This window comes from Calypte anna, chromosome 13, assembly GCF_003957555.1.
Source record: "Calypte anna isolate BGI_N300 chromosome 13, bCalAnn1_v1.p, whole genome shotgun sequence".
NCBI classification, from domain to species: domain Eukaryota; kingdom Metazoa; phylum Chordata; class Aves; order Apodiformes; family Trochilidae; genus Calypte; species Calypte anna.
In genome coordinates this window covers 1640119-1653533 of record NC_044259.1, presented here as the reverse complement: position 1 = coordinate 1653533, position 13415 = coordinate 1640119, and the positions used below count along the sequence as shown (strand labels likewise).

At 53.9% G+C, this 13415-nt stretch overlaps 2 protein-coding genes across 2 annotated transcripts; both read left to right on the top strand.

The window, feature by feature from the left end:
• The first annotated feature begins 6871 nt into the window (after positions 1 to 6871).
• LOC115599091 (protocadherin gamma-A10-like) lies at positions 6872 to 9394 on the top strand. The gene has a single exon (XM_030459373.1). The coding sequence runs from the start codon at positions 6872 to 6874 to the stop codon at positions 9392 to 9394; it is 2523 nt and encodes an 840-aa protein (XP_030315233.1).
• Positions 9395 to 9918: 524 nt separating this feature from the next.
• LOC103527073 (protocadherin beta-15-like) lies at positions 9919 to 12622 on the top strand. Its single transcript, XM_008492231.2, has one exon. It carries the CDS (start codon positions 10135 to 10137, stop codon positions 12577 to 12579), a length of 2445 nt encoding a protein of 814 aa, XP_008490453.2. The 5' UTR covers positions 9919 to 10134; the 3' UTR covers positions 12580 to 12622.
• The last annotated feature ends 793 nt before the right edge of the window (positions 12623 to 13415 follow it).

Sequence of the window (13415 nt, the reverse complement as noted above, 5' to 3'; positions counted from 1 at the left end):
GAGTCAAATGCCTGGTAACAGAAAACAATAAAACCTATTTCAACCTCCCTCGGGTGAGTGCGTTGTCTGGAAGATTACTTCTCACAGTCATTTGTCCAGGAATTACCGACCCAAAAGCAATATTTTGGGAATAAATCCATGCCTTTGGAGTGAATTTCTGGAGGGAGAGGGACCTGGGAGTTAGGTCGAATTCAGTAGCCGGAGCTGAGCAAGCTGAGGTCTGAGAGCTGCTGTCCTCAACCCCTTTGCAAGGGCTGCCAACCAGAGATGTCATGAATTTTGGAAGCAATGTTGCTCTATTTCAGAAACACACCTGACTGTGACTATGAGGGGCTACGTGGTGATTGCTGCTGTGTTTCATAGACCAGTTCACCCCTGGTAGCACTACAGAGGTTTTTTTAGCTGAACAGCCTAAAAGAATTTTTCTCCTCATGAATAAACGGTTCAAACCATTGTAAGGACATAAGAAGAAGCAGCTTTAAGAAATCTTTTCCTCAAATAAAAGGCAAGTAGAAGCACTGCTCATTCAAGTGGTGGCTGTACTTTAAATGGAGTTGTATGGGGCAACTGAATCTGTGTGCCCTGACCTTGGAGTAGAGAAAGGGAGTGAGTTCTCTCTATTCCCTCTGGGAAAGAGCCACATCCTTCTGCAGATCTGCCATCTGATGCTGTTGCTGACCACAGAGCCTTCGCTGGGAGGGAATGAAGCTGAGAAAAAGCAAGGAACGACTCCTGGTACAACTGGTGGCTCTGATCCTATTCCTTTGTGTGTTGGGAATGAGAGCAGGAACTGCCCAGTACCCCGTGCCTGAAGAAGAAGAGAGAGGCTCCTTTGTCATGGACATCACTAAGGATTTGGGACTGACCAGTGAGGAATTATCAACTCGAGGGGCTCAGCTCGTTTCTGAAGGAGAAAAGCAGTTTTTATAGCTAATCCAACATAGCAGGGATTTAGTGGGGCATGAGATGGACCAGGAGGAGCTGTGTGGAGGGAGTGAATCTTGTGTGGTCCATTTCAATGTACTACTGGAGATCCCACTGGAGTCCTTCCAAGCTGAGGTAAGCCTAAAGGATCACCACCCTGTGTTCTTAAATAAGGAGATCTTGGAAACTGCAGTGCAAGAAGCTTGATTTTTATGGGAAAGCGCTGAGGATCCAGATGTGCAGAGGAAGACTGCAGCATCATAACATCAGCTCAAAAGGCTATTTCCATATTCACACTCAGGTGGAGTGATGGCAGCAGTGATGGCACTGAGCTGGTGCTGGACCCAGCCCTGGATGAGGAGCAACAGAACTGACTTTCAGTGTCACAGCTGTGGATGGTGGGGTCTCCACCATGCTCTGGGACAGCCTGAATCTGTGTGGTAGTCCTGGATATAAATTATAACATCCTGGAATTTACCTGGAGTCTATATGAAGCCTGGGTACTAGAAAATAGCTCCTGGGATATGTTAGTTGTGGCTGTGCCTGTTAGTGATTTAAACTCATGAGTGAACGGGGCTCCATAGCTCAAAATTTAGAGGAAAATGGACAGACATTTAAAATAAATTCAGAAACCAGGCAGATACAACTCAAAAATCTGGTGGACTGCAAAGAAAGACAGACCTAGGAGATAGATGTCCAGTCCACAGTCAGAGGAGCCTCTCCTAGCACTGCAAGTTGGAGGTGCACGTGGAGGACACGAATGACAATGCCTCTGAGATGATCATCACCTCCCTCACCAGCACTCTCTTGGAAGCTGTGCCACTGAACACCGTGTTGTCCCTTTGCAACATGTGGGACCAGGACTTGGGGGACAGCGGCAGGAAGAGCTGTGAAGGAGCAGCATTGTGCCATGGGTGGCCAACACGTACACACGGGTGACATCAGGGGTGCTGGACAAGAAGCAGGTGGTGGAGTACAAGGTGACAGTGTGGGTCTGTGACGAGGACATCCCCCTGCTCTCAACATCCAAGACATTGCTCCTGTGACTCATGGACATGCATGACAACTTGCCCACCTTCATGCAGAATCTTTACACTATGATGCTGGGAAAAACAAGTCTGTGGGGACAACCTGGGCCACCTGCATGCTACAGACACCTGTGTGAGGTGTACGTTGGGGGTGGCTCCAGGATGAGCACCCAACCTGGCATCCTTTGTGTCTCTGGACATGGAGAGCAGAGCAATGTGGACTGAGGTCTTGGTGACTGCCTCTGATGCAGGGTCACCTTTTCTCAGTGCCAATGTCACCGTCCACGTGGTTGTGGTAGATGAGAATGACAATGCACCCCTGGTTCTGCATCCAGCCCAGGAGAGCAGCCCTGTGCCCAGTGAGCTGGTGCCCATGTCAGCAGAGGCAGGCTACCTCATCACCAAAGTGGTGGCTGTTGACGCAGACTCAGGGCAGAACTCGTGGCTCTCATACCACCTGCTGAGGGCCACTGACCCCGGGCTGTTTGTGGTGGGTGCCCAGAGCGGGGAGGTGCGTCTGGGCTATGACATATGGTAGTGGTTCCTTTGGGTAGCTCTGCTTTTGCAGCTGGCATGACCAACTTCCTTCAGGTTCTAACTCAGAAGAAAGGTTGTTTTCCCTTCCAAGCTAAAGGAGAAAACAAACCCTCAGTTAAGCAAGTTTCTAGCTCTGTTACAGCCATTTCTGCGATGCTTTGAGAGTGAGGTTAGGTCCATTTTCCCTGCCCAAGTTCTTCTCTCACTTGTTGTCTGGCAAGGTTATGGACATCTTATTCCGTGCTCTAATGCAGTGGTACAGTCAGGAAGAGAACTCCCCTGCTCTCTGGAACACTTGCAGCTCTCATTCAAGGTCAGAAAAGCCAAAAGGCAAGGAAGGTGTGAGTATTCTGTTATGGTGTGTTGCAAGCATGGGGCTCTTTCTTCCCTGGGTTCTGGCTGTTTCTCTCTGAGATGGTCTGTGTGTTTTGTCCTCTGGTAGCTATGTGTCTCTAGACACCCATTGTGTGTCTGTGCATGCTGCACAAATGCTGCCTGATGAAGCCAGGAGCTGCTCACACCTCACTATTGCAATGTGCACAAACCCAGCTCATGAAACCAGAAGGGAATTTGACTCCTTGAGTACAGCAGTGTCATCTTCTCTAAAGCAGAACAGCAAAACACACAAGATCTTCCTTTGGGCCATGAAATGGGACTGTGTGGGCTGTCTCTTTAGGATTGACTTGGAAATGTATCAACACAAACAGTGTTGGGATAAACTGTATCTGTACAAAGTTGTGAAAATGTGTTCATTGTCTTTTGGTGGATTGGTTGGAAACTCCACAAGTCACTTCCAAGGCCTTTGTGTGGAAGGGAGAATTGAGATGGACTTGGACACTGGCTGTTGAGTTTGGTCTCATCACTGTTGTTTCTGAACTCAGAGGCTTCTCGATGGGAGTGGAAAGCTGTCCCAGTAAGATTTCCTGTGTCTGTGTCAGAGCATTTGCATTTTCCATGTTGCCATTTCTGCTTCTCCTCTGTGAACTGTGTTTGAGCAGTGTTTTAGCCTTTTTCCTCCAGAAGGACCATCCCCCCCTGTATCACCATGGGTTATTTCCATGATGGGAGTGTGGCATGGAGTGGCTGTAAAGCCTCGTGCTGTGCTGAGCTGCACTGATAACCTGTACTGCTCTAAGCCAGGATACCCCTGTGTGTAAAAGTGAAATAAAGAGAACATTGGAATGCTTTGTGTGGAGACAATCTTTGTGGAGAAGTTCCTCCTGGGAAAGATCTGGTTAAGTTTTTGAAAGGTGGGAGGGTTTTTTCTCATTTTTTACCTTGTTTGAGCAGATACATTCCTCAGGTTTCAGATGAGGCTGGTAGAGCATTCAGTAAACTTGTAGGGTACTGAGTTTTGCTGGCAGTCTCTATGGGTCTTCTGAGTGCTGAGCTTCTGGTTGTGATGGGGTCCACTTCAATCCAGGCCCTGGGAAACTGGTCCCTACCCTAACATGGGCCCTGGGGTTGCAAAGGCCTCTGAAAGCAGCAAGGCTGAGGAGTGACTTATCTCCATCCAGCTGTGGATGGACACTGTGAGGCATTTGAGACAAAGCATTTGTATTGTAGAGGTTTTTGGGGGGTGGCTGGCACAAAAACTGCACCTGTGTTTAGGAGAGCCTTAGGAGGTGGGTGTTTGGTGGGTGAAGAACAGCTACAAGGAGGGGAATTCACTCTTGGGAATGCAGAAGACTACAGTTGTCCCTTCCAGAAAAGCACTAAAAAAAACAACCAGAAGTTCTGAGCACATTCTGGTCCAGTGTGGCTGACCAGAAATCTCTTGTACCTCAAGAACTGAGTGGGCCACAATCCAGGCAATCTGGGTGGGTTTAGGCCTGTGCTGTGTTGTGCCACAGACATCCCTGGCCAGTGGGACAAACTTGTCTGGCTTACTATAAAAGAGGAATCTGCAGGCAGCTCCCATTGCCAGAAGTGAGAAAGCCACCTTTGAGAAAGAGGTTCCATGAAATTTTTTTTTTAACTGAAACATTGCAGATGATTAATAGAGTTACACAGGGGAGCAGAACAGAGCTGGCAAACCTTTAAGGATGCTTCCACTGAGCACAAAAGCTCATGATCCACACATGTAAGAAGACAGAAGAGGAAGCCAAGAAATGGGTAAGGCTGAGTAAAAACTCGCTGGTCAAATCAAAGGGAAAGAAGGAAAGAAATCAGGGACAGGTATCCTGGGAAAAGTACAGGAACATTTCTTAGTTGTGTAGGGATGGGGTTTGGGAAGCCAAGCCATAGCTGGAGCTGAACGTGGCAAGGGAGGGATGTAAAGAATAATCAGAGGGACTTTTACAGGTGTATCAGTTCAAAAATGAAGGCCAAGAGAGAGAACCCTCTGTGATAAACAAAACTGGCAAGAATGGATTATGAGGAGGCTCAGGTACTCAGTAAGCTTTCTGCTTCACTCTTCACCAATTACTGATCTCTCTTCATACACTTCTGTAGTGGTTGGGCCTCATGGAAGTGACTGAGGGAACAAAGTCCCTCCCACTCTAAAGAGAAGACCAAGTTGGAGACCATCTGAGGAACCTGAACATAGGTAAATCTATTGGACCTGAGGGGATGCATCCTAGAGTCATGAGGGAACTGGCTGATGTAGTTGTCAGGAACTTTTGAGTCTATCTGAAAAATTCTGGCAGTCAGTTGAATTTTCTGGTGACCAGAACAAAGGAAACAGTGCACCCATTTCTCCAAAGGGTAGAAAGCAGGACCCTAGGAACTACAGTCCTGCCAGCCTGTCTTCTGGGAAGATCATGGAGCCCCTGGAGCTGAATTCCAGGCCGGCAGAGGATAGGGAGGTGATATGGAACAGACAGCATGGATTCACCAAGGGCAAGTCTTGCCTGAACAACCTAGTGGTCTTCTCTGGTGGAGTGGTCAGGGCACTATTATCTATGTGGATTTCATTTCACATGGTTTCCCACAAGATCCTTCTCTCCGAGTTGGAGACAGAGGGATTTGATGGATGGTCTACTTGGAGGATAAGGAATCAGCTTGCTGGTCTCATCCAGAGAGTAGTGGTCAATGGCTCAGTGTCTGGAAGGAGATCAGTGATGGCTGGTGTCCCTCAGGGGTCCTTATGGGCACCACTACTGTTTAATGTCCTCATCATTTGCATACACAGTGGGATCAAATGGACCACCAGCAAACTTGCAAATGAGACTAAGATGACACACCTGTGGGATGGGTGGGGTGTGCCATTCAGCAGGACCTGGACAAGCTGGAGAAGTGGGCCCAGGTGCATCTCACCAGGTTCAATAACACCAAGTATATAGTCCTGCACCTGGGCTGGGGCAAACCCCTGGTACCAGTACAGGCTGGGTGTTGAACAGATAGGAAGCAGCCCTTTGGAGGAGGACTGGGTGGATGAAAGGCTTGGATGTACACTGGGGATGTGTCCTCAGAGGCTACAAAGCCATCTGTGTCCTGGGTTACATCACCACCTCTGTGGTCTGCAGGTCAAGGTAGGTAAATTTCCCCTTTGTTCTGATCCGGAGTCCTCTGTATAATACAGACACAAACCTGCTGGAGTGGGTCCAGAAGAGAGTCACAAAAAATTACCAGAGGGGTGGAACATGTTTGCTAAGAGTAAAGGCTGTGAGAGTTGAGGCTGTTCAAGCTGGAGCAAAGAAGGTTGTGGGGAAACCTTACTGTGCCTTTTCAGGAAGTAAAGGGAGCTTATAAGAAGGGGACAGGCTTTTGAGGGATCCTGTAGTGGTAAGAAAAGCTTCGATGGAGTTAAAACCCAAAGAGGGGAGATTTGGATGAAATACAAAGAGGAAATATTTACAGTGAGGGTGGTGAGACAGTGGCCCACGTTATCCAGAGGGGTGTTAGAAGCCCCATCCATGGAGATATCCTAGGTTATGTTGGATGGGGCTCTCAGGTACCTGATCTAGTTGAAGATGTTGCTGATCATTGCATAGAGTTTGTAGTAGGTGTTCTTTAAATGCCCCTTCCAACACAAATTAGTCAATGATTCTATGACACTGTCCTATGATTCGTTGCTTCTGTGAAGCACTGCGGTGGGCAGGACTCGCCAGGGAGCTTATCCCAAATGCAGGCAAATCCCCTGAACCCCCATCGTTATTCCCATCAGTGTTCCCATGGCGCAGCTGTGGCAGAGCTGCAGTTGCAGGCGGTGTCTGTGAGTGTCACTGTTGGATCACGATGGGCCGAAACGCGGATGGAGCAACGGGGAGTGGGCGAGCGAGACCGAGCGCTGGGCGAGCCCGGAGCGGAGCGGAAGGAGCGAACAGAGGGGACAGCTCTGGGAAAGCCTCGGAGGAAGGAGTGAGGCGGCGGCAGAGACCCGCAGACCAGCTCAGGTGCTCGGGGGGGGAGCGAACGGGCAGCGGCTGCTGGGCTTGGTAATGGCGGAGAGAGGAGGAGGCTGGGGTCGGCGGGAGAGAATCCTGCTGTGGGGCGTGCTGGTGGTTGCGTGGGATGCGGCGTGGGGACAGCTGCGCTACTCGGTTCCCGAGGAGATGCCCAAGGGCTCGTTCGTGGGCGACGTGGCCAAGGACCTGGCGCTGGACCTGACGGCGCTCGGCGAACGCGGCGTCCGCCTTGTGTCTGAAGGTAGGACGCAGTATTTCGGTCTGGAGGGGAAGACGGGACATTTGGTGACAGCGGAGAGGATAGACCGGGAGCAGCTGTGCGAGAGTGTGCAGCAATGCGTGCTGCGGTGTGAGCTGATAGTGGAGGGCGGGAGAAAGATTTATGCAATCGAGGTGGAGATCACGGATGTTAATGACAATGTTCCCAGCTTCCGGGATGCACAGAAAGAACTGAGAATAAGAGAGACGACAGCCCCGGGATCGCGATTTCCCCTGTCCGAGGCTCACGACCCGGATTTGGGTCGGAATTCTCTGCAGAGCTACGAGCTGAGCGGCGACGAGCACTTCTCGCTGGCCGTGCAGACGGGCCCCGGCGGGGATCAGCGGCCCGAGCTGGTGCTGGCGAAGGCGCTGGACCGGGAGGAGGCGGCGTTTCACGAGCTGGTGCTGCGGGCGAGCGACGGCGGAGAGCCGGCACGGACGGGCACGGCGCGGATCCGCGTGGCGGTGCTGGACGCCAACGACAACGCGCCGGTGTTCAGCGCGGCGGAGTACACGGTGCGTGTGGCGGAGGACGTGCCCGTGGGCTCCGTCCTCGTCACCCTCACGGCCACCGACGCCGACGAGGGCATGAACGGGAATGTTAAGTATAGTTTTCAGAAAATTTCGGATCGTGCGTCGGAAAATTTCCAGCTGAACTCCGAGTCGGGAGTAATCAGGCTGTTGCGGAGCCTGGACTTCGAGGAAGGACACTTCTATGAACTGAAGGTACAGGCAGAAGATGGAGGGGGGCTTTCCGACACCGCGAAAGTCACTGTTACCGTGACAGACGTCAATGACAACGCGCCCGAACTGACAGTAACCTCTCTGCTGAGTGAGATCTCCGAGGACGCACCGTCAGGGACAGTGGTGGCCCTGCTGCACGTGCAGGACTTTGACTCAGGAGCCAACGGCCAAGTGCGGTGCTCACTGGATGGGGGTGTCCCATTCCGTCTGGTAAAGACTCTCGAGAATTACTACCGCGTGGAGACGTCTCGGGAGCTGGACCGGGAGAAGGTGTCGGAGTACAACGTGACGGTGCGGGCAGCAGACGGCGGGTCGCCGGCGCTGTGGAGCAGCGCGGTGCTGGCGCTGCGGGTGCTGGACGTGAACGACAACGCGCCGGTGTTCTCGGAGGAGCGGTACAGCGCGCGTGTGGCCGAGAACAACGCGGCGGGCGCGGTGGTGGTGCGGGTGCGGGCGTCGGACGCGGACTGGGGGGAGAACGCGCGCGTGCGGTACCGGCTGGTGGAGGGCCGGGTGCGGGGAGCAGCGCTGTCGTCGTACGTGTCGGTGCAGGCGGAGACGGGCGCGCTGTACGCGCTGCGCTCCTTCGACTACGAGGAGGTGCGCGAGGTGGGGCTGTGGGTGGTGGCGGAGGACGGCGGCGCGCCGGCGCTGAGCAGCAACGTGTCGGTGCGGCTGGAGATCCTGGACGAGAACGACAACGCGCCGCAGGTGCTCTACCCGCCGCCGGCCTCGGCCTCGGGGTCGTTGTCATCGGAGTGGCCGGTGGTGGAGCTGGCACCGCGGTGGTCGGAGCCCGGCTCGCTGGTGGCCAAGGTGGTGGCGGTGGACGCGGACGCGGGTCAGAACGCGTGGCTGTCGTACGAGGTGTGGAAGGCGACGGAGCCGGGTCTGTTCCGCGTGGGGCTGCACAACGGCGAGGTGCGGACGGCGCGGGCCGTGTCGGAGAGGGACGCGTCCCGGCAGAGGCTGGTGGTACTGGTGCGAGACCGCGGGCAGCCGCCGCGCTCGGCCACCGCCACGCTGGGCATCGCCCTGGTGGACGGCTTCTCCGACACCTTTCAAGAGCTCAACCAGGCTCCGGCGGTGAGGCAGCAGTCAGAGGAGGCCGACGAGGACCTGCTCACCATCTACCTCATCGCCTCTCTCGTCTGTGTGTCGTCGCTATTCCTTCTGTCCGTCCTTGGCTTCTCGATGTCCAGGCTCTGCTCCAAGTCTCGCCTTCGGGGGAGCCTTTCACCTCCCGCTGTCCACTGCTACGCTGATGGAGACTTCGCCGCCGACGGTGTGGACATGAGGGGCACGGGCACTCTGTCGCCGAATTACCGCTATGAAGTGTGCTTGACCACCGGCTCAGGGAAGAGTGACTTCCAGTTTCTGAGGCCTGTCCTGACTGTCCCGCCAAGCAGCGCTGAGGAGGGGCCGAACCTGGATGAGAAACCCCTCTGTAGCTCGCAGCCCGCGGGAGGGAAGGAAGCAGCCCCAGGGAGTGCAGCCCCTCCTGCCGTTTTTCTGCCCGAGTGGCTGACCGATGGGCGCGTCCATGCCTGAATATTGATGGAATTCTTCTCCCTTCCAGGTCCTCAGATTGAACTTCCATAGTAGCTGTAGTGCTAAGCCTGTGCTATTCCCTACGGATTTTTCTTCCCAGATTGACGGTCCAGTGAAGGCAGTTCAGACTCTCCGAGCTCAGCTTTCACCCCACGCTGCCGTGGGAAGAGCCTTGTGCATGTTTTACCCCTGTGTTTCCTGGTGGCTACGATTTGGCCTCCCGGGAGCAAAGCCCAAAAACCTGCCCTCCAGTATCGGCAGCGGGGGAGCCGCTGCCGGCGCCACCCGTGTGCTGGGAGCCGGGTGTGATCCCACAGAACTCATGGCTTTTTTTCCCGTTCTCCGCGGGGCCCCGTGGCGGGCGAGTGGCCGCAGCCGCGCGTGTTCTCCCGTGTTCCAGCGCCACGGGGGCGCAGTTCCGGCAGAGGCCGCAGGGTGGCGCTCCCGGACAAGCGGCGCCGAGCGGCGGCGGGCGGGGCGGTGTCGGAACCGCGACCGGCCCAGCCCAACCCGGTCAGGTAACCGCGGCGACAAGGGTAATAAGGGTGGGAGGCTGCCAGCGGTGCTCAGAGCCAACTGCAACCAGAATAGGGCGACTGTGCTTCTGGCCACCAGCCGCACTCGGAGAAACAGAGGGAGGGAGCCCGCCCGTTACTCCCCACCCATCATCGCCGCGCTGCTGCCGGGTGCCGCGTTCCGCGGAGGACTGCGCCGGTGAGCCGGGACACGGAGGCCCCGGCATGGCAATCGCAAGGCAAGTGCTTTGTCTCTCTGCTCTATTTTGTCTGCCTCACGCGCTCTCCGAGCCCATCCGCTACTCCGTAGCTGAGGAGGTGGCCAGCGGCTCCGTGGTAGCCAACCTGGCGGAGGACGCTGGGCTGACCCCGGCTCAGCTCTGGGCTCGCCGCGCCCGCCTGGCCCCGGAGGATGTCCCGCAGCACTTTCGTTTAGACCCCGGCACCGGCCGCCTCGTTGTGGCGGAGAGGCTGGACCGGGAGGAGCTGTGCGGGCAGTCAGCTACCTGCGTGCTCCCCTTCGAGCTGCTGCTGGCAACTCCTCTGCAGATCTTTCGGGTCGAGGTGGCCGTGGAGGATATCAACGACCATTCGCCCGTTTTCCCCGAGGACAAAATTACTTTTCAAATTCCAGAAACGAGCAACCCGGGCTCGAGTTTCCCGCTGGAGGGGGCTCAGGATCTGGATATTGGCATCAACAGTATCCAGGCTTATAGCATTGCTCCTGAAAATGAATACTTTAGTGTCTCCTTTGGGAGCCGGAGTGAAGGTGACAGATATGTTGAACTGGTCCTGGGAAAGCCACTGGACAGGGAGGAGCAGGTGGAGGTGTCTTTCATTCTCACTGCTGTAGATGGAGGTTCTCCACCCAGGAGTGGGACCACCCAAATCCGCATTGTTGTTCTAGATGTGAATGACAATGCTCCTGTCTTCACTCAGGAGAGATATATTGGGAAAGTTTTGGAAAATGCCCAAGAGGGCTCTGTGGTTCTGACTGTGGTGGCAACTGATCAGGATATCGGACCTAACGGGAACATCTCCTACCAGTTCAGCCAAGTATTGAGCCAGAGTAACTCTGCATTCTCAATTGACCCCATGAATGGTGAAATTAAACTCACAAAGTCTCTGGACTTTGAAATGGCAGAGAAACACGAGCTCAGCGTGCGGGCCACAGATGGTGGGGGCCTCTCTGCGATCTGCAAGGTGCTGGTGGAGGTGCTGGATGTGAATGACAACGCACCAGAGCTGGTGGTCAGTTCCTTCAGCAGCCCCATCCCTGAGGACACATCACCTGGGACAGTGGTTGCCCTCTTTGCTGTCAGGGACCGGGATGCTGGTGCCAATGGGAAGATCTCCTGTGCCCTTGAGGACCTTGAGCTGTTGTTCACCCTGCGTCCAGCCTATAAGAACTACTATGAGCTGGTGACTGTGAGTGCACTGGACCGGGAGAAGACAGCCCAGTACATCCTCACTGTCACAGCAGCAGATGCGGGGTCACCTCCTCTCACAACCACCCAGACCTTCACAGTGGACATCTCTGATGTGAACGACAATGCACCTATCTTCAACCAGACATCATACACCATGTACGTGCGAGAGAACAATATCCCCATGGTACTCATAGGAGCTGTCAATGCCTCTGATGCTGATGTGGGGCCCAATGCCAAGGTGACTTATTTCCTGGCACCAGCCCACCCCACAGAGCAGCCTCCCTGCTCCTGCATCTCTGTGAACTCTGAGAACGGTCATGTGTTTGTGCTGAGGCCTCTGGACTATGAGAAGATCAGGCAGATTGAGGTCTTGGTGACTGCCTCTGATGCAGGGTCACCTCCTCTCAGTGCCAATGTCACCGTCCATGTTGTTGTGGTAGATGAGAATGACAATGCACCCCTGGTTCTGCATCCGGCCCAGGAGAGCAGCCCTGTGCCCAGCGAGCTGGTGCCCGTGTCAGCAGAGGCAGGCTACCTCATCACCAAAGTGGTGGCTGTTGACGCAGACTCAGGGCAGAACTCGTGGCTCTCATACCACCTGCTGAGGGCCACTGACCCCGGGCTGTTTGTGGTGGGTGCCCAGAGCGGGGAGGTGCGTCTGAAGAGGCAGGTGATGGAGAGAGATGCTGGGAAGCAGAAACTCGTTGTCCTGGTGAGAGACAATGGGCGGCCCCCCCTGTCAGCCACGGCAGCACTGAGTGCAGTCCTGCTCAGTGACTTCTCAGATGTGCACCTACCACAGAGCAGCCTGGCCACAGAGGATGAAGATGACTCCCTGACAATCTATTTAATCATTTCCTTGGTCACTGTCTCCCTCCTCTTCCTCGCATCCATGGCAGCCGTTGTTGTACACAAGGTGTGCAAGAGAAAGGAGCTGAAGAGTGATCATGTCCTTTATGGTGCTTGTGACCTGCAGAGTGGCCTGGCTGATGCAGCTGCCGTGGGGACCCTGCCCCGTGCCTATTGCTATGAGGTCAGCCTCACAACAGGCTCAGGCAACAGTGAGTTCAAATTTCTGAAGCCCATGCTCCCCAACGTGCCACCCCAGCATTGTGCCATGGGTGGGCGCACCAACAATGAACAGGATCTCCCTTATGACCCCATCCCTGCGGGGGACATGGCACCAGACAATCCTGGGACACTCTCTGCTGAACAGTTCAATCATTTTTCCTTTAACTAATGTGGAGTCAGCACAGAGAGAGGCTTTGTGCCTCACCATGAGAAGGGATCTGGGCTATGACATATGGTAGTGGTTCCTTTGGGTAACTCTGCTTTTGCAGCTGGCATGACCAACTTCCCTCAGGTTCTAACTCAGAAGAAAGGTTGTTTTCCCTTCTAAGCTAAAGAAGAAAACAAACCCTCAGTTAAGCAAGTTTCTAGCTCTGTTACAGCCATTTCTGCAATGCTTTGAGAGTGAGGTTGGGTCCATTTTCCCTGCCCAAGTTCTTCTCTCACTTGCTGTCTGGCAAGGTTATGGACATCTTGTTCTGTGCTCTGATGCAGTGGTACAGTCAGGCAGAGAACTCCCATGCTCTCTGGAATACTTGGAGCTCATTCAGTATCAGAAAAACCAAAAGGCAAGGAAGTTGTGAGTGTTCTGTTGTAGCGTGGTGCAGGCATGGGGCTCTTGCTTCTCTGGGTTTTTGTTGTCTGTCTCTGATATGTGTGGATCTGTGCTTTTTGCCTTTTAGTTGGTATTTCTGATCAGACACCCATTGTGTGTCTGTGTATGCTGCACACATGATGCCTGGTGAAGTTGTGAGTTGCTCACACCTCACTATTGCAATGTGCACAAACCCAGCTCATGAATCCAGAAGGGAAATTTGACCCTTTGAGTCATCAGTGTCATCTTCTCTTTCAGAGAATAACTACATGAGATCTTCACTAGGCCCATGAGAGAGGGTTGTCCTTTAGGATTGCCTTGAATATGTATCAACACAGTGTTGAGATAGACTGTAACTATACAAAGTTGTGAAAATGTGTTCATTGTCTTTTGGTGGATTGGTTGGAAACTCC